At 40.5% G+C, this 24031-nt stretch overlaps 2 protein-coding genes across 8 annotated transcripts in view; one reads left to right on the forward strand and one right to left on the reverse strand.

The window, feature by feature from the left end:
* The window catches only part of ZFYVE26 (zinc finger FYVE-type containing 26), a 46002-nt gene extending 27921 nt beyond the window's left edge, over positions 1–18081 (reverse strand). For 4 of the 6 annotated variants that reach the window (XR_009745101.1, XM_061463306.1, XM_061463305.1 and 1 more), the window contains exons 1-14: positions 17900–18081; positions 17347–17559; positions 15847–15925; positions 14965–15054; positions 12534–13086; positions 11119–11249; positions 10106–10270; positions 8916–9004; positions 8486–8646; positions 5126–5308; positions 3864–4517; positions 2342–2431; positions 1541–1609; positions 776–927 (exon numbers count right to left, since the gene is read on the reverse strand). Coding sequence is in view for 5 of the 6 variants with exons in the window: in XM_061463306.1 (XP_061319290.1) it covers positions 776–927; positions 1541–1609; positions 2342–2431; positions 3864–4517; positions 5126–5308; positions 8486–8646; positions 8916–9004; positions 10106–10270; positions 11119–11249; positions 12534–13086; positions 14965–15054; positions 15847–15925; positions 17347–17537 (2607 nt within the window). In the remaining variant the exon portion in view is untranslated. Of the gene's footprint in view, positions 1–775; positions 928–1540; positions 1610–2341; positions 2432–3863; positions 4518–5125; positions 5309–8485; positions 8647–8915; positions 9005–10105; positions 10271–11118; positions 11250–12533; positions 13087–14964; positions 15055–15846; positions 15926–17346; positions 17560–17899 lie in introns of those variants that run through there. The other 2 variants (XM_061463307.1, XM_061463309.1) reach the window with 2 other exon arrangements.
* An 863-nt stretch (positions 18082–18944) lies between these two features.
* On the forward strand, positions 18945–23807 carry LOC133274302 (galectin-related protein A-like). Of its 2 annotated transcripts, XM_061463356.1 has the most exons (5): positions 18945–19102; positions 21455–21543; positions 22313–22487; positions 22834–23019; positions 23545–23807. In XM_061463356.1, exons 1-4 carry the CDS (start codon positions 19079–19081, stop codon positions 22975–22977), a joined length of 432 nt encoding a protein of 143 aa, XP_061319340.1. In that variant the 5' UTR covers positions 18945–19078; the 3' UTR covers positions 22978–23019; positions 23545–23807. The 2 variants fall into 2 exon arrangements, with proteins under 2 accessions (XP_061319340.1, XP_061319339.1); XM_061463355.1 differs by having other exon boundaries at positions 22834–23807.
* The last annotated feature ends 224 nt before the right edge of the window (positions 23808–24031 follow it).

Below are 24031 nucleotides of genomic sequence, written 5' to 3' on the forward strand. Positions count from 1 at the left end.
CTTCTTTTGGCCCTGTAAGCAGAGATTAAGTGGCATGCTTAATGTCAAACAGAACTATTGGTTTGAGCAGTAACCTGCTGCTAATGCAATGCTTAAATGATACTAATTGTTCTGATACCACTCTCAAACTCAGCTAGGTCACTGCTTTTTTCACATATTTTTTCAGAGCATCAGCCCAAAAGTCCCTTAAAGAAAGGTACGCATGGCTGTGAGGGAGCAAACAACTGTGAATCTGCGGACTGTCAGCTTCAAGTTTTTCTGCCTGTTTTCAGTACCATGAATTCAGCGTCAAAACACACCTCCTTCAAATAAATTTAATTATCACTTTGGCTCTGCTTTGGGTAAGGAATACCTTTCCATGTTCCTGACAACCTTACAACTGGCAGCGTCATGGGTTTTATTCACTGACTAAAAGTAAGCAGTTCAGATGCTGCTTCCTCAGGAGACTTCACATGAGCTCTTTATGATCTTCATTCAGCTGAAACACTAAGCATGGCCAACTCTCAAACATTTTCATACTTTCAGAACCCAGGCTTAGAGACAATGTTTTTATATAACAAGGAAAAAAAACCACCCCAGCATTCTTGGGATCTTGGTTTGGAATATTTTTGTTCTTTCACTTTACTTCTGAAGTGACCCTTTCACTTGGAATGCAGATGTTTCAGCCCTATGCTACCTAATACAAAAGAAGCAGGAATTTCATCAGCTATCACAACTACAAACATCAATAGCAAATTACATTTTTAATTGCACAAAATACATGCAACTGCTTTACCTGATGGGCTTCTACGAAATTTCCTCTCAAAACACAAGACACTAACAGTGATTCTGGTGGGGAAAGCATCATAGGAATGAGGGGGTTTTGCTGCTGTCGTCTCACTCTGCTTTCCAAATCACTTGAGCCAGACACATTACTGGTGCTTCCCTCTGCAAGACAACAGAATTAATCAATATACTATTATGAAAAAAAAACATTTCACCAGATAACAGCCAAATATCAGATACTTCATATATTTAACAGAAAGATATAGGAGCAGAGTTGAAAGAAGTTTTAGGGTACAGATCAACATAAATATCTTGCTATAAATTCTTGCAATATTTCACTACTTAGTCAGAACTTTCAATCTGGATCTCATCCAAATATAACACTGTTTAGGAGCTACATAATGTGCATGCAATGCTTGGGCACTGGCTCAATATGGATGAAGGGAGAAGTCTTAAATACTGCACTTGTTAAATCAATTTAACATGCCTAAGAATGTTTTAGGTTACATGACTAACAGTCTGTTAGGTTTTTTGACTGTTGCATCTCACTGCATAGCATACTGTTTCCTGTAAGCCAAAAATATCTAGAAAAATCCAATTTTCTTATTCCAGAAAACATATATTAATCTAATTTAAAAAAAAAGCCCAAAACTGGGAGCTCTGAGAAGTGTTCTAATCCTGTTCTATATAAGCAGTAATTCACATCAACTAATCAAGCAAATACTTCATCATGCACACTGACAAGACAAACAAATACTACTTTGTGGCTTAATACCTGAAGTACTGGTGCTTAGCTCACTACTTGTACTTTCTAATGATGGACTGGAAGTTCCCTCTTTCCCATCTGAAATAGAAACAAATAAAAACCGGTATATTAAAGGCACTTTTTCTAGACAAGGTAATTAAAACTTACTGCAAATAACAGGTCAGGCAACCAGAAGAGATCTTCAAGAGTGTCTCACAATGAGCCATCACTGATGTCTATGACAAATGCAAAACCTCCTGATTTGAAGAAAATGTTAGGCAACAAACTGTTAGGGTGGCCCATCAGTGACTTGCGAGATACTCTGAAGTTTCTTTTTCTGGAACATCCCACTCCAAAAACAGATGTACCTTTTAAAGGCTAAATTGAAAAAGAGTGAGGAACCCAACCTTCTTCTAAGGCTGTCAATTTAAGCCACAGATTCCTGTAGATTCACATCCTAAACATTACTGTGAAAGGGATGAAAATATAGCAGTCACTGGATACAATGGAGAAAGGGAAGAACCATACTCTAGTTGCAAAGTTCTCCCCTGCCCCAAATCAGACTATGTATGAAAGAAACTGTTTTCTAACCTGAATTTAAAATTAATTATCTTTTAGTTGTGTAGGTGAACTTTAGGAAAACAACCTCAATCCAAGTGGAACTTGACTAAGACATTTCAAATCTGTTAGAAAACTAAAGGAAATAAATCTAGTTCTCTACCTTAGTTATTAAATCTAATTGTATTCAATTCATGAGCTCAGCAAATTTTTTATGAGCTTAGCAAAATTACGTTTCAGAGAGGTCTTCTCCAAGTCACTTTCTCAACCCACCTGTCTTGTACCTTTGAGATCTACTTCGTTTCTTAAAGCTGGAGCACCTGATTAAAGAGCAGTATCTCCTGGAAGCTGCAAGGTGATGTTCTGCGAAACATTTAAGCAAAACATTACCAAATAGCTGGATAGGCCATCAACAGTTATTTGTCTAAATTACAGAATCTATCAGCACATTTACATAGATAGAGCTATGCTGGCAAATTTCCAAAGGGAACACAGTTAATCTCAGCTAAGAGCTCTTTCACAATGAAGTTTAAACTAGCACCTTAAAGTAAGTTTGATGCAATTCAGTTATCACTTTCACATCCGACATTGCTTGGAATGTATTATAGCTTCTACATATCCCTAATGAGTACTAAGGGTTTTTTCCAACCTAAATGATTCTATGATTCTAACTATACAGAAAAATAGGTATAGCCCAAGTACACAAGCAGCTAGAAACAGGATAAAAAGAATAAGAATTAAAATAGTAAAAGAGAGTTTGATTTGTCATTAAGGTTTTGATGAAATAACTGTTTTTTTTCAATACATGGTGGAGTGAACCCTGACTCAGTCAATAGTTCTGGAAGCGGGCAAGTAATGGGGGTGTCAGCACTTGAAACAAAAAAATCCAAGAGATATGCAGTGTCAATAAAAGCCACCTTTCCCTGAAAGATGTTCACCAAATAATTGTCATTTGTGAGAAGTCAGGACTCAAACGTACAGAATCCCACTGAAAGCTGCTGCCTGTCCAATAGAAATACTGAGGGCTGCCTACTCAAACAGAAGTCCCAGCACATCCCCTCCTTTACAGGGGGAGACTTGAGAAATAGTTGAATACAATTTTAGAAATTTGGAACATTTAAGGTCCATACTGCCCAGTTTTTCTTGGGACATAGACTTTGCATGGTCCAAGATACACAATAAGCACAAGCAGAAATTTGATAGCTGTAGGGCTGACAATAAGGAAGAAGGTGGGAAATAGGCTCCTGAGTGTATTGTTCTAGCTACTCCTGAGGAGTGGTCTGCACCCCAGAATAATCCAAGTTCTTCCTCTTCTTAACATGCTTCCAGACTAGGCTAAATCAACACTTCATGAATGAAATGAGTCTATCTGGCTTGCATTGTATCACACACACCATCATGTCCCTTCATATCAACGCACTGTCAATACAACTTGTAACAAAAGAACAGGAGAAAGACAAACTGAAGCAGTGCATCCACAAAGGGGAGGCAGAAAAGAAAACCCAAACTCTCTGATTATAATAGAGATTACTCCTACTGGGGAATGGTGCAAGAGCAAGGTAATCTCCAACTAGATCGCTCTCCTAATACCTGCCAAAATGTGCTCAAGGAATTTCATCCAGACTACTGCCTGGGCAGCTGTAACAATGTCCTAGTTTCAGCTGGGACACAGTTAATTTTCTTCCTAGTGGCTAGTACAGAGTGGGCACCTGTGTGGTACTTAGTTGCCATCTGGGGTTAAATAAGGACACTAAACAGTCGGGATGTATCAGAAAGTGCTAAATACAAAGCGTACCTGCATTTCTGTTACTCATTACCACCTTGTATCGCCAGTGAGCTTCAGAAAGATATTTGGAGAACTGTAACACACGACTTCCAAAGGCATCTCTGGTTGCAGAAAGATTCAAGCACTCTACAAGCTCCAGCTCTTCATGAAGTACATTACTAGAGTCCCATGGGAGAGAACTCTGAATTTCTTCCAGATGGTTGAGAAGCAATGTGAGGAAGGCATCCATGGCCACATCATCCACTAAAAATCCAGTTACACCACTGGTGAAGTGTTTCAGATCCAAGTAACTCAGCCTAGAGGTTTCACACCTTTGGCCATCTAACATCAAGTCACGAAGATCTTGGGGGCGTGTGTGAACTGTCTGAGCAGTCAGCAGACGCCTCTCTGATTTCTTTTCAGCCTCTATTAGGTGCTGTGGACTTTCTGAGGTGGAAGAATGCTGACTAGCACTGCCTTCTGCACTCATAGTAGTACTCTTTTTCTCAATATCATCATCTTCTGCATAGTCTTCAGGTAAACGAGTATCAGTATGCAGATCACTATAGGAAACAAAGAGCAAGGAGAAGATGTTCTCCAAAACCTCCAGGCGCAGAGGAGCAGGAACACTCCTTAAGAACTGCTGACACTTCTCAAGGTACTGAGGAAATACTGAAGAGCAATCTGTAAAATTGAAAAAAAAAGTAAGGAACATTTACAACATTTTTCAGCAGCTCCTTCCCTCCAGCCTCTGCCCTTTCAGAAAATCTTAGGAGAGAGAACTCTCCCAGTGGCTCAGAGCCAATCATTGCTCTGCAAATCAAGTAAATACGTGGCCTACATTTTACATTTTAAAATGTAGTGTGCTTCTTCCCTCTCAGGAATGCCAATTATCACCTCGTACAATGATGTGCAAACCCAGATTACACCCATTTTAGTGGGTAAATCTGGTTTAGCTCTGGGAAATCATAGCCTGTTACAAAATCATCCCTGCTACTACCATCCTGTATCTAATATCACCTTCTTGCACTGTATTTTTAATAGAGTTACCTAGAATATTTCGGAAGAAGGCAAGGAGCTTATTCATATCTATTATTATTAAAGGTAACAGCACCTCAAAGAAATGCCATTATACTTGTTTGCAAAACACTCACAGCCCACTGAATAAAAACACCGTATGTACACAGGATGCAGTATTATCCCAATAATAATAATAATAATAATAATAATAATTCAGAGTCCAGCAAATGTTACAGCACAAGCTACTGAACCTGAGAAAGAAGGCCAATCACCTGCTGGTTCTCCAAAAGTTTCGTCCTCAGGGATATCACCAAGATTGCTGCGCACACAATCTTTGCACTTGGAATGCTTATGTGAATTCACACAGAGAGCGTAAACAGCATACTTCATGGCACAAAATGCTCGAAAGAGCGCCAGATTGCGTTGCTGACTCAGGGTGTTAGGGAATGTTGTTGCTGTGGAGGGAAAGGTGGTGAGGGGGTAGCAGGTAGACAAGAAAACAAGTTAATTTTCTTTTGCAGTTCCCACACAGCAATATTGATATATCTAGTCTTTCTTCCCCTATGGCACCTCCATCCCAGATTTGCCCTCTCTCATCAGTACCTCACAATATTTGAAACAAAACAAAACACAACAGATAGATATGTGCAGAAAAGTCAGGTCTGGATCTCTCTCTCAAAGGGAAATTTTCTGTGAATTTGGGTTACAGGAGCTGGATATAGCACAGAATGATCTAATTCTGCTCATGATGATTCTCATTAGAGGTACATACTAAGCTACACTGATATATTCACAATACAGGGACAGATCCTGTCTCCCTCCAGCATCTTAAGAAGTTTTGTTCTATCACACAGTAGATAAGTAGGGAAGATAGTGCAGACTGGCTCACTGACCACAGTGAGCACAGAATACCACCACCTCTATGGAGTTCTACAAATAGTCACGGTTGAGTCTACGCACAGTGGCTGACCACTGATTAAACAAAAAGCACCATCCCCCAGTTTTCTTCACACACTTATGAAAAAGGCAACTTAAAGAAGTATCATACTCCCTCCTTTCCCCTTTTGCCTTTTTTTTTTTTTTTTTGAGGAAAGAAGGTGTCACATGCCAGAGACATGATCCCCTTTCAGTACAACAGAACATCAGAGCTGCAAATTACATACAAGTCACATGATCATCACCTTCACCCAGGAAGGCAATACAGAGTCATATATTCTGTTATGCTGAGTTTAGCTGAATTATCCAACTACTGTACAAAGGTTAAAACCCCCCAACAAAGAAGCAAACCAAGCTAAACCAAGAAAACCCCAATGTTAAACCAGGTTGCTTGAATCCACTATCCTATATTCTTGTACAAGGGTGAGACTGTCCCTCTGCCTACTGTCACACAAGGGAAGCATCAGCCAAGTTTTTTTAAACCAAGCACTGGTGCTATGTGCTGATAATGTCCCCACCCAAACTCTGGGACTGAACAGTATTACCTAGAAAGTCTTTCAGCATTGTACTCCACAAGGTGTGAGCTTGATTTCAAAGAAAAGCACCAGCCTGAACTGTTCTAAAAACTACAGAGCAGCCAAGACAATAGCCTCAAGAGCACAAACAATTTGAAACCCATTATTCCCTCTCACTGCAATTCTAAACAAAGACAGTGGTGGAAACTATTGTGCAGACAGCACAGAACTGAGGAAACATTTAGAGTATGAATCTTTTGCAGAATCCACATGGCCACAGAAATGCCACAATTCACCAGCAGCTTTACACTAATACACAGCACTCAAAAAGCTCTCAATACCAGTGCCTTAAGAGGCCTTCAGGTATGTGAAGCCAGAGATCAAATAAATACAGTCCTCTTAAAAAGATAAATAGCTAACTGGATACACTGTAAGATACATATAGGTAATCTAATGCAAGTTTAATACACTTTTGCCTCCCATGGGGAAAGACTTGGATGCAGTGAGTCTGTGCCAGTACCCACGTCTAAACCAACCCTTTTTCCTGTACCAAGAAGAAATATCCTTCAACTACAAGCACTCTTTTTCCTATGCCAGAAATATTAAAACCTTATTCTTGAATTCTATCCATCATGAAGAAATTTCTGCCCATCATTTCTTTTGTTAGTGTGGGTGATCAAAGCTAATGTTACACACTGACCTGAAGGACGCCTGAACACAACTGTCTACAATACCACTACTTCAGTTTCACTACTGCAGCTGTCAAATATGTCAGAGAGAAGAGGAAGAAGAAGTAGGTGGGGTGAATGGAGAAAAAGGTCTGTTAACACTACCAAGTCAGACAAATCAAAATTTCATGACCCCTTCCCTTAAGATTCAAATTAGATTATTTTAAAGGAGATACTATTAACCTGTGTTCATAAAATTATCTAACTTTTACAATAATCACTGGACTGAAAAGAAAGGGAGGACTTGTCTTCCATTAACTAGTTCCGTAAATTAGTGATCTGAAAATAGAAAAGAAACCACAGCTAGAGTTCTTTTGCTATAGTCATGCAGCTCCCAGAAGATTATGATGGGACTGCCTCTTCCTGTTTTTGAAAGAGTTTTGACAGAATGCAAGCAGAAAATAATTAAAATGTAAGAACTAATTAAAAAAAAAAACAACATCAGCAAGAACAAAACAATTAATTTCAGAAAGCAGGACAGTGGTCTGTCCTGAGATCTATATAGAGTATCAATCATTATGTCTTTTAAGCCTATTCAAGACAACTGTCATGATAATTTTAACAACAAAACTTGTAAAATAGGACTGGAAGGCAACATCTTAACAATATGATTACTGGAGGGAGAAAAAACTGCCTTCCACTGGAACATCTGTGTAAGATCCATCACTGAGAGCTTTCCACACAACGCAGGTTAAAATTACCCATGTACAAATTCCCATCCATAGAAGGAATAAGGCACAAAAAATTGCAGCTTCTTAGGTTCTAACACATACAGGAAGACTGACTTTCTGTATCGTTATTAAGAGGCTCTATCAGAAAACAGCATTAAAATAGCAGCTGTACCTGACCATCAGCTGCAATCAAAAGAGTGTACAAAGGAATCACTTCTAAGTGAACTAACGTGTTTAGTAAACTCAGGTATTCTAGGCACCAAATTGGAATACAGGAAGATAAGTGAGGCAACAAGGATGCAAATACAGCCTGTAGGTAAACCTTACTGATTTTAATATTAAAGTAGATTTGGTAAAACTTAATATTACTATTAGTATTAGCTATAGTATAAGATATTGTCAATTTCATTTGGCTTTACCCTTTGATTTAAAAATAAGGGCACAGATAGCTAAGGGTATTATAAAGTACGTAAGTTACAATGAGTAGCACATATGAGCATGTGCAAAATCTTGTTACCACTGCAAAAATCTCTTTCAAGAGATCTGTCCTTATGAGATTAAAGAGATCTCACAATTCCTTCTTGGAAGACAATTTACTCCACAAAAGGATTCCAAAATGATTTCTACATGCTGCCTAGTATTCTTCCACAAAACAGCTGATAAGCAATATCATCCTTATTTACAGAAGCAGGACAAAAGAACATTCTTCCCAGCGTAAACAGTAAGCAGCACATACTTGATGGATCATGTGGTTTTGTGTTCTCATGACCCTACACATTTACCCTGCATCTGCTGGTCTCTAGCAGGAACTTTCTGAAGAAGCTCAATAACACTGTCTTCGTTCAGTGCCAGAAGATTAGTGAGATGATGAAGAGAGTATACTGCAGTGTGGCAATCTAGATTGTGCAAGTGTTGCAAAAGAATTTTCCTTGGGATAGTAATACTGCAAGAGAGAACAAACAAAAAAGGGGCATAAACAAATTAGGGTCTCTTGGATATGTTTAAAAACGTATCTCCCACTCTAATTCTGATTCAACCAAACTACTGCGATTAAAAAGAAAAACAGCATTGCCCACGAAGCAGTTTCAAGAGCTTGTCATATATAATCACAAGATGATCAGCCAAGGTTCACAGAAAAGAACACAGTTTCTATTTGCATACATGAATTAACTAATAGGCAGATTTGGCAAGACAATTTGTAAAAAGTCCTACCTGTTTTGCTGTAGGCACCATTCAAAAACTTCCACCTGGGACCACAGCCCATCACAGAAGTCTTTCAGTACCAAGTCATTGCACAGACCCTACATGGAAAGACAAATAAAAGAATCCCTTTACAAGAAATCCCCTTTACAGCAGAACCAACCTGTACAGCATACAGGATGTTCATAAGTCTTCTTTATCCAGATGATAACTTTCAAGTACAGAAAACTGACAGTTTTATTACAAAGCCAGCAAGGAAGGGCTATTCTGAAGCAGCATCAGAAACAGTCAGCCTGAATGTGACACACATACAGACCACGGAAGGGTGGCTACACCCCTTTTCAAGGTTAGCTTTCAAACTGCAAATTAATGCTTGTTAGTAACACTGTAAGACACTAACCTCTAGAACTAAGCATGTACTAAACCAGATAATATGCTCAGTAGCAGACAGTTACTCTCCTTTACCATGTGCATTTCTACCACAGATACCTGCCCGTTAAATCAGATCTAAGACTTTCACTTTGCAGAGGCTATTGAATAGATCTTCAGTCTATTACCAATAGATGGTAACTCCCTTAAGGTAATCCCAGCCTAGATGTGCCCCAATGACCCAGCAGCGCAAAGCTCTCTGTATTTCCACCTCTGTTCTCCATGCCACCTGCCTGCAGGCAGACATCATTGGAGTCAGAATTCTCTCTCTTCTTCAACGATGAAAACTCCCCCCAAACAAGGCAGATCTTGCAGTCACAGCTCTTGTAATTTATCATTTAATTTTGAGAATGGGTATGAGAAATTCAGCTACCCTGCTGCTGAACTCAGGCTAGTTGTGTCCAGAGTTAGTCACTCACTATCCAGGGATGATTCACTGGATGAAATGTCCCTCAGCTCTTTTCAAAATCAATCAACAACCACAGTTGTCTTTCTCATGTTAACAGCAAAGGGTGAAAAGCTTATGCAAGATAAGCTTTCAGAATCTCTTGGGCAATCATAATCCCTTCAAAGCTGAGGAGTAAGAACAAAGGTAAGTGTTCAATAATGTTACCTCCACTCAACTGTAACGCTTTAGCTTTTTAAATTCCATTTGGACAAAGAATAATATTCTCACTGGAAACTCCCTCCTTTTAATTATTTTCATATTTGCAAGCAAATCGCATTATCTGGACTCAGACTTCAATACTGTTACTTGCTTTCTGCTGATTTACCCGAGTTTTGTGAAGAGTCCACAGCAATGCTTTTGCTGATTCCACACTTTGACAATGTGTCCATCCTAGCAATACCAAGAGGCGACTAAGGGGGTTGAATTCTCTCCTCAATAAGCTGTTCAAGCCTGAGTAGTCTTCTCTCTTCAGTAAAGTTAATGCAGTCACCTACAAAACAAAATGAAGTAGCATTTATATTTCCAAAATGCAGAGGCCCATAATGCCTAGCAGGTTATGTAAGCCAGCAGCCATTTCAGCATTATTTCACTTCACTAAAACCGTGAAGTTCCACATCTGGAATGTCCCTAAACTTGTATTTTCCAAGCCACCTGTTTACACTTCAGTAAAACTGTCACAAGGGAAAAAAAATATCATTTCAAATGCTTACTACAGAGCCAGCTCATACTCCCTCAGTACATTATCTTTACATTGTTTATATTGATCATGTCTCTGTCTTGCGATAAACTTGAATGAGCATGTTACTTAGAAGTGGAAATACATATTTGGCCTTAAAAACTTGAACTTTAACAGCGACCACCTACCTGTATTCTTTTTCTTCTACGTATGAAAACACATTCAAATACTTAATTTCATACCCGAGTATTTTCACCAGGTTTTCAACCTCTTTAAAACGTAAATTTCACCATGCAAACTAGTCTCACTGGCCCAAGTCTACCAGAATAAGAAAAGCAATGAGTTCAAGGTCATGGGGTAAATCAAGTGGCACATCCAACAAAATTATAAGCAGAACACAGCACTTATCAAAGCCTGAAGATCTAATCTTCAGTCTGCATGTAGATAAGCTTTTCTAAAAATCTTACTGAATGTTTTGAGTTCATCACACAGCTAAAAGCAGGGGAGTTATCACCGGTTAACCTTCTTGTTCCTGTAAGTTATGACCCCTAGTAAACACTATTTGAATACAAAATGTTTCTGCGCACCACCAAGATATGTTCAATACAGGGACTGACTTTAGCCACCGCTGATTTTCCCACTTAATGATTTTATGGCCATACCAGAATCTGTTCCAGAAAGTGCTTGTTGCTGCTCAAGCAGTAGAAACAGGCTGTCTTCCAAGAAGAAGTCTCTTCGGGATCTGAGAACAAACTCATCACGGCTCGCTCTGTATCCAGCTGCTCAGATAAACCTAAAAACCATCACAACAACATTTCCTTCTAGTACAGAGGAAGGTTTTTGAAAGCAGCATAATTGCCATTCAATTAAACCGAGAAATGCTCAACATTTCCTCCAATGTTTACCAGCTGTTACATGTTAACAGTTAAGACTCTCAGATATTATACTGAGCCATCAGAGAAATTTCATAGAAACTAAACAAGTCAGGTAGAAAACCAGGAAACTGTATGCACAGTCATTAACATAGCAAGAGCCTACTCAGCACACAGGTGGTTTGCATTAATTCAGGTCATACTACCTTTCTTTCTCTAGTTGTATGCTTCTTATTTGTTGCATGAGTTGTCACTTGCGCTCTGAGACACTATGCTGCTATACAGGGCCTTAGCAAAGACTTGCTCAGCATAGGAATTTCTCAGATCTATGAAAAGTGAGAAGTGATCTACACTCAGTGAGTGTGAAAGTATCCATACCTCCAGTTTTCTTCCCTCATATGGAAGCATTAACTGTAGTTATTATCAGAAATGCCATTCTGCCACACCACACCAGCCTGAACTTCCCTTCAGCAATGCCTGAGTGAAGGGAAGAAAGAGGACACAAACCTCACTGGTTTACACCTCATTGTAGGAGGTAGGCAGTCTAGCTTTTCCCTCCTTGCATTCTCACCTGCCACTTTCCTGACAAGAGCATGGGCACCACCTACCACTCAGCTTCAACTGAGATCCTCAAGTAAATATACCAAACATAGGGAGCTACACAGAAGCTGTGACATTATAGCTGATATAAAACCAACAGTTGGGCTCTGGCAAATGAGCAGGTAATCAAACTGCATCTTCTTTCCAGCTAGGCTATTAGGCCACTCTGTATCTCCTTACACTTTTAGATTTCGTTTTCCATTATTAAGGGGTTTGAACATTTGGGGATTACTGAGGTAATTGACCTGTTATTGGCTTGCAATAGAACATCTTCCAACACAAATGACCTCAAGCTGGAGGTGAACTTACATACTTTATATACATCTAAAGAGTCAACTTTTTAGTTACAAGCAACATCTTCAGCAGGAGAAAGGGTGGTAAAGGAAGTCCTCACAAAAGAAAGCAGCACAGACTGCAGAAATATAGGGAGAAACCTGGGGCTCCTATGCCAGTTCCTTGCTTTAAATTATTTTATCATCACCTTTTACAAGACTCCATTGTTAAGGCACCTTAAGCAAGAACACTGCCTGATTTCTTTACAACTTGTTTGTTTAATGTCTCAAATGCTTTGTTAAGCAGAAATTAAAGCAAAAAGACAAACAAACCTTTTTGCATTGACTTTGACACCAAAAAATTTTCTCTTATTCTTTCTATGAGAACACTGCTATACAGGCTTAACACACCATGGTTCTGTTTCCTCAGCATACAGCTTAGTAGCTTCTCCTCCCTCAGTGGGCTTCCCTTGGCCCAGCACACATCCAAGAGCTCCATGAATAGGTGGTGTACTTCATATGCCTGTTGCTCCACCTCAAAAGTCACTATACTAAGAGCAGCATAAATTGTATCTACTAGTTCTCTTTGATCTAGTTCTGCTGACATCTCAGAACTGCACTGAAGCCTCTGCAGAGATTTCAAGGAGTCATGAAGAAATTCAACAAAGATGTTTTGTAGAGAGCAATATTGCTCGAGCGAGGAGCTCTGTGTGCTTCCTTCCTCCTGAAAGAACTCTAGCAGGGCTTTTGCCCTCTGGGGAGCCCGCAGCAAAAGCTTCCGGAGAGCTGAAACAACATCCAAACTGAATCTGTGAGAACAGCCATCTCTTCTTTTCCCATCTGTGATGTGCTTGTTCTGGGTGCACTCAAATGCTTCAAAGAGTTCCTGGTAGGGAAATAATAAAAGAGTAAGCCTTTCAGATTCCATTAAAAATATTAATTAAATTATTTAAAAAATAGGAGAAACTTGAAAGCAAGAAGGTAAATCAATTTGCAAACATCATATAACCGAGGAGATCCACCTTATCTAATATCTTTCCTAGAAGAACGGATAGGCCTGAATACAAAACAAAATATAAAGAATTCTGTAATATACAACTACATTATATGGGCCATGTGCTCATAAGCAAGTCACCTTAGATCACAGGCAGCTTCTAAAGGCTAAAGCGCTACCATATTCTACCTCTTGGCAGTGTTATCAATGCGACTGTATCTTCGCAATTTTCATGATTAGTGTCCGGTGCTTTCTTTTTTTTTTTTTTAATCCTTCTTTTACAGATTCATACCATCTATCAATTGCCTCATCTTCAACAATGCTAATTTTTCAAACTTGGTTGAACCAGATTCAGAAGCAATCTCACAGATTAAACAACAATCAGTCTTCTTGCTAACAGAAGCAAATCTACAATTCCAAAACTAGGAAGGGGAAAACAAACAACAACAAAAAACCCTATTAGCTCTCACAGCAAGGGGTGGGAACGTGAGGGACAACCCAGTTGAACAGCAGTTAAAGAGCAGTTGTGGCACTTCTAGAACTATGCAAGTGCTGTTCTTGGCTGGAACAGACAACTCCAGCAATATGGAGGGGAGATATGATTGGTGTATGCAAAAATTACAGTATTAGCAGTAGAAGACAAGTCCACAATATCCTTTTCTTTATTTGCTGGATCAAAACATAGCGCTACCTACTAACATGCTTCTGATGGTAATTGTGACAAAGATAAGAAGTTGCTGAATCTCCTATTTCTGTGCAACGCTGTGGACAATAGTGGAATCTTTCACAACCTTAGAGGTTAGATGATAATGTACGCAGACTTCAGCAGTCATGAACAGACTTCAAGCAGATTTATTTCAATCAATTGTCAAGTTTACCTTGCTTGCTTTCAGCCTGCAATTGTTAATTCTGTATCCTTAAGAGAAACATTGAACACCTTTCCCTTATTCATATCTAAAAGCTGCAAATAGTGTCTGGATATAATAAGATTTCATTTTCAACTTAAAAAAAATTCTTTTAAGAGTTAGAACCTATAAAAGTAGAAGCAACATCTGAGAACATTCCACATATCATGCCACATCTAATCCTGTTGTAACCAATGCCAAATTAGCACAGTTCTGCAGTTAGCAACTTTCTTGATTTTCTGCTCTATACTTGCTTTTGATATTAATCCATCTTTGTGTATTTCCATGTATTTCTCAAATATATCAGTCTGCTGTATTAAAGAATTACAGAAAAACTGGTCCTTGACCTCAGAGTATACATCATACCAATTACCACATGATGTCAGTAGTAACACTACAGCACCCAAAAAACTTCCAAGAAAGGAGTGCATAGAAGGTGGAAATTAAGATCTCAGAAGGAAGAAGAAGAAAATAGACATACTTGTAAAATGTGCTTGCTGACTATGGTTTATTTTGGCTCACAGTGGGTTTTAACTTCATGATTACTAAAGGTGTGTATAGATAAAAGTCTGTGGCAAGTAGCTGCAGTAAGGATTGAAGTATGTTAGAAAGATCACACAGAAAAGCTTGTTCCTTGCCTGCCTACAGCCTTCTCTGTAGCCAGAGAAAGCACTCGCAGGCACATTGGATTAACTTCAGAAAGGGATCTGAATTACAGTCCTTTCAGCTGCCTAGAAGATTAATAACACATTACCACCCCAGGCACTGAATTCAGCAGGAAGCATTAACTTTGATCCCCAAACCTGACAAAGTTGGACATTCTGCATAAATAACGACAAGAAGCAGGGCATACTAAATTGCTCACCTTTAGGACTTCCTCAGAGACATCTTTCTGTAGTTCTTCCAAGAACAATAAAAATTCAGTTTCTCTCTGAAGAACAACTGGAACAGTTTTCTGAAATAGTGTAAGAGAAAGGAAAGACATTAATCAATAAAACTTTTATTTATTTACATTACATATAAACCCAATCTATTATCATTAATATTTTGAACTATCTCTCAGCAGATACCTAATTCTCAATTAGAAGCTATTCTACAATTAGGTTATGCTCCTGCACCAATGGATTCCATTTATCTATATATTTGCAAACAGAGATGAGTGTCACTTTGTCAGGAATTGCAATGCCATCAATTTCAGGATCTTTCCTCAGAAGGAAAAGAAAAAAATGCAAGTCTAAGTAGTGACAAGCGCAAATGAACAAAAAAAAAAAGTATGATCACACATCCTGTATACCAATTAAAAAAAAAAAGAGAAGATAGACAAGCTGCTTCTTTACTCATGATACCTACTGCACCTGTCTGAAAACAGCAATATAAACAGCACATCCCTCACCACCTAAAGCTTATAAAGATCTGTCTCATACCTGAACTATTTAATCTTTAGTTGTGCAAATGCGAAAGCCAATACACTCATGCTTTCCACTTACAGAAATGCTCAATACTAAAAAGCCAGCTTCTGTTACCTAAGCAAAAAAAGAAAAATTCCGTTTTTTCTCCCCAGTGCGGAGAAGGTCAACCGTTGTTTCTTAACAAGTTTGTTAAGAGGAAAAGCAGTGTGCCCTCTCCAGCTACCTTGATTTTGTGAAACGTGGGAAAGCCTATAGCTTAAATAAGCAACTAGGAAGGCATTTTGCCCATGGAAGTCAGCTGTAACTTGCACTTGGAAGTCTGCTAGATATTTCTGTACCTGATTCCTGGCAAGCCATTTTTCCAGCACAAGAAGCCAAAGCCATGCAGTTCTCCATGGGCTAGAATTCTGTTCCCATCTACAAAAGCAGTAAGGACATACACTGGATTATACAAGGTCATTCCCATTTCTGACATCCAGGAAAACAGCCAGAGATCATTTGGACTTTTATATTTATGCAGAGAAACCAGAATAGTGGTGCTACTTACACATTAACTAAATGATATCTGCTGTGGAACTAACTGCTTTTAGATCTGAAAGATATCAAACACTACTGCCATAGTTATTTGCTTCAAAACCATGACACTTATTTCTGGTCTAAAGTTCAGCCTGTGTAGCCCTCTTTGAGCAGATTTTTTTTGAAATCCAACCACTTGCCAAATACTGATATTTCCTGTACTGTCTAGTTCTACCAGAAAAAAAGAAACTCAATTTCAGGTCAAAGCAGCACAAGTGCAGCTCTATGTCCAGACTAAAAGTGAAGTAATGTACTAATTAAAGAATACTTCTAATTTCCATCAACTTTTCATGTGCTCCAGTACTTATACACACATTCCAAAAGCTACACATACATATTAGTTAGGGAACATATTAACTACTGTCAGAGGGACTATGAAAAGGAAAAAGTGCAAGATAGTTTATGGGCCTTTAAAAATCTTAGCACTGCTAACAAAAGCCCTTAGATGGAATAGCCCAACTATCAAAGATAAAAAGACCAAAAATGCTTATGTCTCACATGGCCATTAGCAAATTTATCAAACCATGTGCACGCCTCCCTCCAGATTCATTTAATTGCTGTCAACCCTAACTGTTTTTTAGAATTTTACCAAAACGTTACACAAATGTTAATGAACATCTGCTTGGAGAATGGGAATACCAGTGCTCCCTGAAGTGCTAGGAAGTCACCCTTCACATGCACCTACCTGAAAATTTCAGCAAATATCAAAATTAACTAGGACTGAGTAAAAGCAATGCCCTTTCAAAATAGAGCATGAGAGAAATTAAAAAAAAAAATTAATAGCATAATTTGATTTTTTTAAAGTTTTTAGAAATTGCAAGGTCTTTCAAGAGCTGGGAACAAGAGAACAATTTAAATAACACAGGGCTGATCTTGCTGGTTTCATTTCTAAATTAACTGAAGCTGTCAAATTAATGCAATTTCAGGATATGTTCCTTCTCCTTCTTATCCTTCAGTAAAATCAAACAAAATCGTTTCTGAAATGCTTACAAATAGTTTTAAGCTTGTAACAATCACCATGTCAACTGTATATATAAAAACAGCTCATTATCTCAGTGGGCTGGGCAGCCTGCTAAGTGCTTGAGCAATGCTAAAATGTCACTGTTCAGATTACAGCACACCTAGACACATCCAAGACACCTCAGCACTGAAGCAAGTGCTGCTTCCCAGATTCTACCTGCCTCCCACAGTCACCGCTAAACTGCTTGCTCCTCCTCATTTCACACTTGAGCCTACTGAAAAAAAAACACTACCTTACTTACTTTATTCCCATGGGACAAGCTACCAGAGCCTGAAGAATTGCTTCCACCTTCTCGGGGCCATCCCCGGGCCACTGGCTCAGCTGGGGCACACAGGCCTGCGCAAGCTCCCAGTCTCCATGCCGTACACACTCGCAGAAGAACCCAAACAGCTGCTCCTGAGACACTGCTTCTTCATTTCCAAAAGAGTGCATCTTCCCAGCATGGGCTGGTGACCTGGGACAGGGTGATTTAGGCGAGAGTGGCACGGTAGGTGAGGGCGCTCTGAGGCACTACCCCGATTTCTTCTTCGCACTGACAGCGCGCCCGGGGCAGGGACAGGCAGAGAGCCAAGGCCATGCCTCAGGGGGATTCCTCCCACAGGGGAGGTGCCAACAAGCACCAACAAGCGAGTGGCCGCACCACCGCCCGAACCCCGGGCCGCCCGCCCCGGCAGGCTGGGACTGTCTCTAGGGGTGGTGGCGGCCACTCGCCCTGGGCCGCGCACTCTGCCGAGCACCCGACTACAGCCTCACCCTCCCCCGCACGGGGCCCGTCCTGACGCGGTCCGCGTTACCTGTCGGGCAGGACGCGGCCACCCGCTCGGCACTGAGCTCTACTGCACCTGCCCGCCAACACCACCCCTCGCCGCCGCCATCTTGGGCACCGTCTCAGCTGACCGCGCCGCCGGGCGGGCACACGGGCAGACGGCCGCCCATTGGCCGAGCTGGGGCGGAATGTAAACAAACCGCCATCTTCCTTGGGAGGGAGAGCCTGACCCCGCCTCGGGAGCCCGGCCAGCCAAGCCCCGCCCTCACAGCTGACCACGCCCCGGCCTCGGGCCTCTCGTGATTCTGATTGGCTCTCGCACGAAGCTGTGCCCCCGCCCCCCCGGCGCGCAGTGGCACCGCCCTGCTGCGGCGCCGTGCCGTGCGGAGGGGGTGGGGGGAGTGCAGGGGTGTTACCGGGAGTTATCATTTACCCTATATGTGTGCTTCACTTTATATAGGTCTGTATAGGGATAGAAATTCTATATATAACATATCCCTATATATTATTATATAGTCCCTATATGTTTATTTACAAACATACTATTACTTATATATATATACAAATATACCATTACTCAAAACATATACTAGTCGTATATAATACACTTATATTCAAAATATATATTCATACATGCATATATTAATACATAATATATACATATATATTCAAAACATATATACTATTATATACAAAACGCATACTATTATGTATATGTAAGTAAATATATACGGGGAATATACATATATATATTCTGTCCTCTCCTTTGAGAGAGGACAGAAATGTTACGCAAGTAAATGAATGACATGTTGCTTATGTGAATTACACATACAAATACAATACGCTATGCACACACACATAATTTTAAATTCATAATCTTGTAGGTATAGATACATCTATAACTGCAGACATAGGCTTGGCAGGCACCCCTGTGTGGGGTGGCGGGGCCCTGCCCACCCTTGCTGTCCCCCAGCCCGCTCACTGTCACCAGCCATGCTATTTGTGAGCTCTTGCAGTGGGACAAGGCACAGAGGACCATGACTCAGCTGCTTGGCTGGGTGGTGTCCTGCCAGTGTTTGGCAGAGATAAGCTACCCCCGACATCCTCCCTTTATTCTGGGCTTTTTGATTGCTTTTGTCCTGACACACAAAACAAAACTCCTCCGGGGACCGCTGCGGCTGAGGCAAGCGTAAGAGGCAGAGCGGTGATGACAGAGGAGAGGTGTCCCAAAGTAAGTGACCGAGTGAGTCCTCAGGGCTCCTGAATGGGAAATATGGGAAGGGGGCTATGTCTGTCTGCACCTGCTCAGAGACCCACCAATACACTCTGTAAGACACTGCAGGAGTTTGTACCATTACCTGCTGCGGCATCCTGAGTATTTTTCACCTGTACTGTCAAGTCAGTATTGGCAGAGAAAGGGCTGTGGGTAGTCATGCCTCTGAACTTACTTCAGTGTGCTAGATGAGCTTTAAGTGTTGAAACCATATGGTTATTGTGTGTTCTATTCTGATTCCCTATGCCTTTAATCATAGACTCATAGAATAGTTTGAGTTGGAAGGGACTTTAAAGATGATCTAGTTCCAACCTCATTGCCATGGGCAGGATAACGATGGGGCTTATTATGGTGCAACTCTGCACAAACAGTTCCTCAATATGCGCTTTCATTTTGGGGTATTATTTTATATCTTGTCTCATGTAGGCAAGGAAGGAGCTTTAGTAGGGCACAGGACCTGTGGAGGATGAAGTTCACTTAGCCTGGGATCTTCAATGCTTATTACCCACTCTGTAATTGCTTTATCCAGTTTAAAGTATTTCCTTACAGTCAGACTCCTTACTTGAGGAGCTGCACCCTCAGCTAAGACATCTCAGGTGGTTGACATTTTTCTTTTGCTACAAAGTTCAAAATATACCTGCCCACTTCTGCAAGGCTAAATGTGCTTTATTAACAATCAGCAGTAGTGCTGTCATTTTTAAAGGTACTTTTAAATTATTTTCTTCTAGTATTGCCCTTGTTAGGAGTTAGATATTTATTAATATATCTGTGAAGCTTTAAAGGCTGCTAGTTGTTAGTATCAAGATGGAAAAAGAAATTAAGATCATCTTAGCAGAAAACATAACTGGTATATTGAAATTAAGAAATGGAGTGTAGGCAAAACAGTTTAAGTCTTGGATTTGTGTTTCTGGTAAGCAAGGTTGCATTCAATAATGTAAAAATCTAACATTGTTTATATTTTTCAACATTTAAAAATGGGTATGGAATACCCACAGCAACTTACACTGGAATAGAAGGCCATTTACTATGAGCAGACTTCTGTGGATTTCCATGCTGATGTAGTGCTTCTCATAGTCAAGGTACTAAACCATGCATATATTACGCAGATCTTCTAGCAAAAAATGCCTGAATTTTTACCTTGGAACACTGGAACGATAACGCACTTTTTATCTACAATAGGGTCTGCTGCGCATCGCCTTGAAATATTATCAGTGCTAAGCAAATTGCTAATAACGCTTAGTGTTTTATAGGAGCTTCTTTCTAAGTGAATCTGCATAGGGAGTAATTACATGCTACAGGGTACTACTCTGGCATTTACATTTTAAAGCCATTTCTGCAACTGAAGTCTCAGATCATTCGTAACACTTTTTTCCAAGAGCTCTCTTTTATTTTTCCTTGTCACTCATTACCTGTATTAATTTCTCCACCAACCATCAAGGCTGTTAGGGTAGGACTTGGAAAGTAAATACAGCTCTAATCTTTGGGTGGAGTTTGCAGCTACATGGCTTTGATATAAACAGATGGGAACAGGTATGATTGGGATCATCTGTGAGGACAAAGTTGTGTTTCTGTCAACACACAGGGGCTCAGCAGCATCTGTGCTGGCTTCATGCTCTTACAGTGGAGAACAGAGGCTACCTGGCCTGGTATAAAGCCTGCTGGTGTCAAGTTAGCCTGCTGAAATCTCTTAACAAATTTGTGCTGGCAGAGTTAGTTCACAGAGAACCTGCCCTCTGCATCATGCTGCCACAAAGCCTTTGACGTGCCGCATGGAGCGCTGCAACCAGATCTATTGTATCATTACAGCATAGCAGCCATCACTGGCTCATCCCAGATGTGTCAGCTGTCGGGGTCCTGGCACTCCGTGTGGGTCACCGCAGCACTTGCAGTACCTGTTCTAGTCTTGGGGAGTGGCATCAGTCACCTAAAGTCAGTGGTGGCTGTTCCCAGAGCCACCTGAGACATGCCATCCACCTATCAGTCAGGCAGAGCTCCAACAGCAGCCACTGTTCTTACTGACAGCAGTTTTGGTCAGAAACTGCCCAGCCAGAGCTGTCTGTCTTGTCCTGACAGCCGATGCCTCATTACCAGTCATTCATTCACTTATGGCAGCCTTCTTGCTTCACTTGGATACCAGAACTGACAGAATTTATACTGAAAGTGCCAGATGTACTTAAGGCCAGAAATATTTTTGAATTCTTCTGTACATGTAAAAATTAAATCAAATTACATGAGGTGACCCAAGCAACCGTTAAAGCTGGTTTACCCACAGCATCACCTACTGCAGCACACTATCACTGTTCCCTGCAGGTGGAGCATTATGTTGGTGAAATTAAAGGTGGCCTGAGACCAGCCATGAAACTCACAGTCATAGGAATGGTGCACTCCAACCCCAAGAGGTAGGTAAAGGGGCTGGTGGGAGGTTCACCCTGTCACACATGCTCCTACCTGTCTTCCGAATTCAAAAGATTTCTTGAGAGTTTGTGCTCTTTGGAGGAAGAAAATCAAACAGATTCATAATTCATAGCTTTAATTTTCCTGCTCTTAGACTAAGATTAAAAGAGCAAGAAAGAATTCACTGTTCAGCCTTTCTGACTGCCCTGTCAGGATTTCCTACTTCTTGCTCTTATCTAGTGCAAAACAGAGGGGCACACAAGTGGCATTTCTCCTCCAGGAAGAGGTGCAGTCTTGAACCTGTCTTGATCATCTGCTGGGGGCTGGAATCATCACCATTTAAAAACTCATGTGTTTTGGCACAGGAGGTGCAGGTTCATTGCTATGTTTAATGAGGATGACAGCAACTATGCTTATGATTACACTTTCTTGCAGCTACCTTGATAACTTCAGTGCTTCCACTGGTAAAGACTTTGCTGTAACCTCTTTCAAGACACAACTTAGAATTGGCTCATGCACAAATGTTCGTTTGATTTTAGTCACAAGAGAGAGAAAGCAACATCAAAAGTCACTAGCATCCTACTGAAAACTGGAGGAAAAACAAAGACTAGACTGTTCTCATACCTTTCTGCAGCTTCTAAGCCTGTAAAAGTCCTGTGTTTCAGCATGACAAGAAATCAAGGGCTGTCTCTAGTCTTTACAGGCATCTGCTGTGTTTACCATGTCATTTTATCCTTCTGAAAGACCCTGTTGTTTAACTGGTATTTTTTTCAGCTTTTCAGTGACACTGCTCTGTGATACAGTGGATGCAAACAAAGATGTTGGGCTGTTATTTACAGTTAACTTTAGTGACAAATCCATCACCCGAAATGCAAGAATTGCTGGGAAGTGGGGAAGAGAAGAGAAGACTATTCCCTACTTCCCATTTACAGCAGGTGACACATTTAAGGTAATTTTTGTGCTACTATGAATAGAATGGAGAAAAGGAGGAGAAAAAGGCTGAAGGCTACATATATGATCACAAATAGCTAACTATTAACACTGGTGGGTTAAGTGGTCTACTATGACACAGAGAGCAACACTTCAAGCCCTTCTCTAGTCTTAAAGAGAGAACTCACTATAAGGAGCTTTACAGAATCATCTCAACAGAGAGTAGGTTATTTATTAGGGCATTTTAGAAAAATGGGTAGACTTTGTGCTTCACTATCCCCATCACATGGGGTTCTAAGTCCATGATGGCAAAATCAACTCTCATGCTGATCTCTAACACTCTCCCCTGTCCTTTTCCATTGCAGATGGAGCTCTTATGTGAACATCAGCAAATACGAGTCTTGCTTGATGGACGGCAGCTCTGTGACTTCACTCACCGCATTCAGCCCCTGAACTTGGTGAAAGCTTTGCAGATCTCAGGGGACATCAAACTTACCAAAGTGGCTTGAAAAAAAAAGAGACCATAATATCACCAGGGGACAGAGGCAAATGTACTTTTTTCTGTCTGAGAAATGTTTTATCTTTTCCCCCTGGCTGATTCTGGAGAGTCGGAACCGTATCTTTTTAATTTGCTGATGTGTTTGAAATATACACTTTTTTTCTCATACACACTCAACAGTTGCAGAGCTGTGGCTGGTCCTGATCTACTCTCCTGGTAAATCAGAGAGCCTTTGCTGAGATACTCTTTTGGCCTCACAAACTGCAAGATTTACGATGCTATGCAGTATCTCACATCCCCTAACCCCCCTGGCATGTCAGCTGGTGGAGCTCAGTCCTCTGAAATGGGGTGGCTGTTACCCTATGACTAGAACTGGACAGTGTACAGATGGTGGGTCTGAGAAAAGAGAAGCAGGAGATTTTCATATGAGTGAATAATGGAGCCTGGTGGGCCCAGTAGGGTTCACGTTATCAGGAGGAATTGGTTTTCCTAGGACCTCTGCTCAATCAGCACAAAGCCATCTGTGCTTCCCAGTACAGAGCAATAAATGCCTTACCAGCACCCCTGTCTCTTGCAGGTAGCATGAATTGTAAGTTTTCAACAGCTGTGGATTTCACAGCCTTCTTTGGACCAGCCCTAGGAAATGGTATCTGTAGCTCAAACTGCATTGCACATTCTTATACCTAATTAAAACTGCATCTTTGCTGGCAAACTTCTTTACCAGGTCTGTTAAATATCTGAATGCACGTGAGTGTTGTGCTGTTATTTCATTGCTGTATATTTAGAAAAAAAGAAGTCCTAAATACATGGCTATTTTAATACCTATAGAAACATACATTATAGCTGCTGTCTTTGGCTATAATTGGTTGGTTATAACACATGAAGGAAAAGATTTTAAATTAAGAGGTTTTTTGGTTTTGGTACATAACTTAGAGATCAAAAAATCTGCAAAGAGGTGGTTCTGTGGGTAGAGGGCTACCAAATTCCTCTGTGACTTCAGGGAAGATGTATAGCATGCTGTCTTCCAAGTGATTCTGGAGTCTCTGCAGAGTCTGGCTGTCAGA

Source organism: Pezoporus flaviventris, unplaced genomic scaffold (assembly GCF_033815535.1).
Source record: "Pezoporus flaviventris isolate CSIRO_AGI_PZ_B2104156 unplaced genomic scaffold, CSIRO_AGI_Pfla_v1 ptg000036l, whole genome shotgun sequence".
In the NCBI taxonomy this organism is placed as follows: Eukaryota; Metazoa; Chordata; class Aves; order Psittaciformes; family Psittacidae; genus Pezoporus; species Pezoporus flaviventris.

What these genes read in the sequence shown, in the direction of transcription:
- LOC133274302 (XM_061463355.1), top strand. Translation starts at nt 19,079, where the DNA reads ATGACAGAGGAGAGGTGTCCCAAA. An exon ending in CAGAGGAGAGGTGTCCCAAA is followed by an intron (nt 19,103 to 21,454) that starts GTAAGTGACCGA and finishes TGTTCCCTGCAG; the next exon opens with GTGGAGCATTATGTTGGTGA. An exon ending in GTGCACTCCAACCCCAAGAG is followed by an intron (nt 21,544 to 22,312) that starts GTAGGTAAAGGG and finishes TATTTTTTTCAG; the next exon opens with CTTTTCAGTGACACTGCTCT.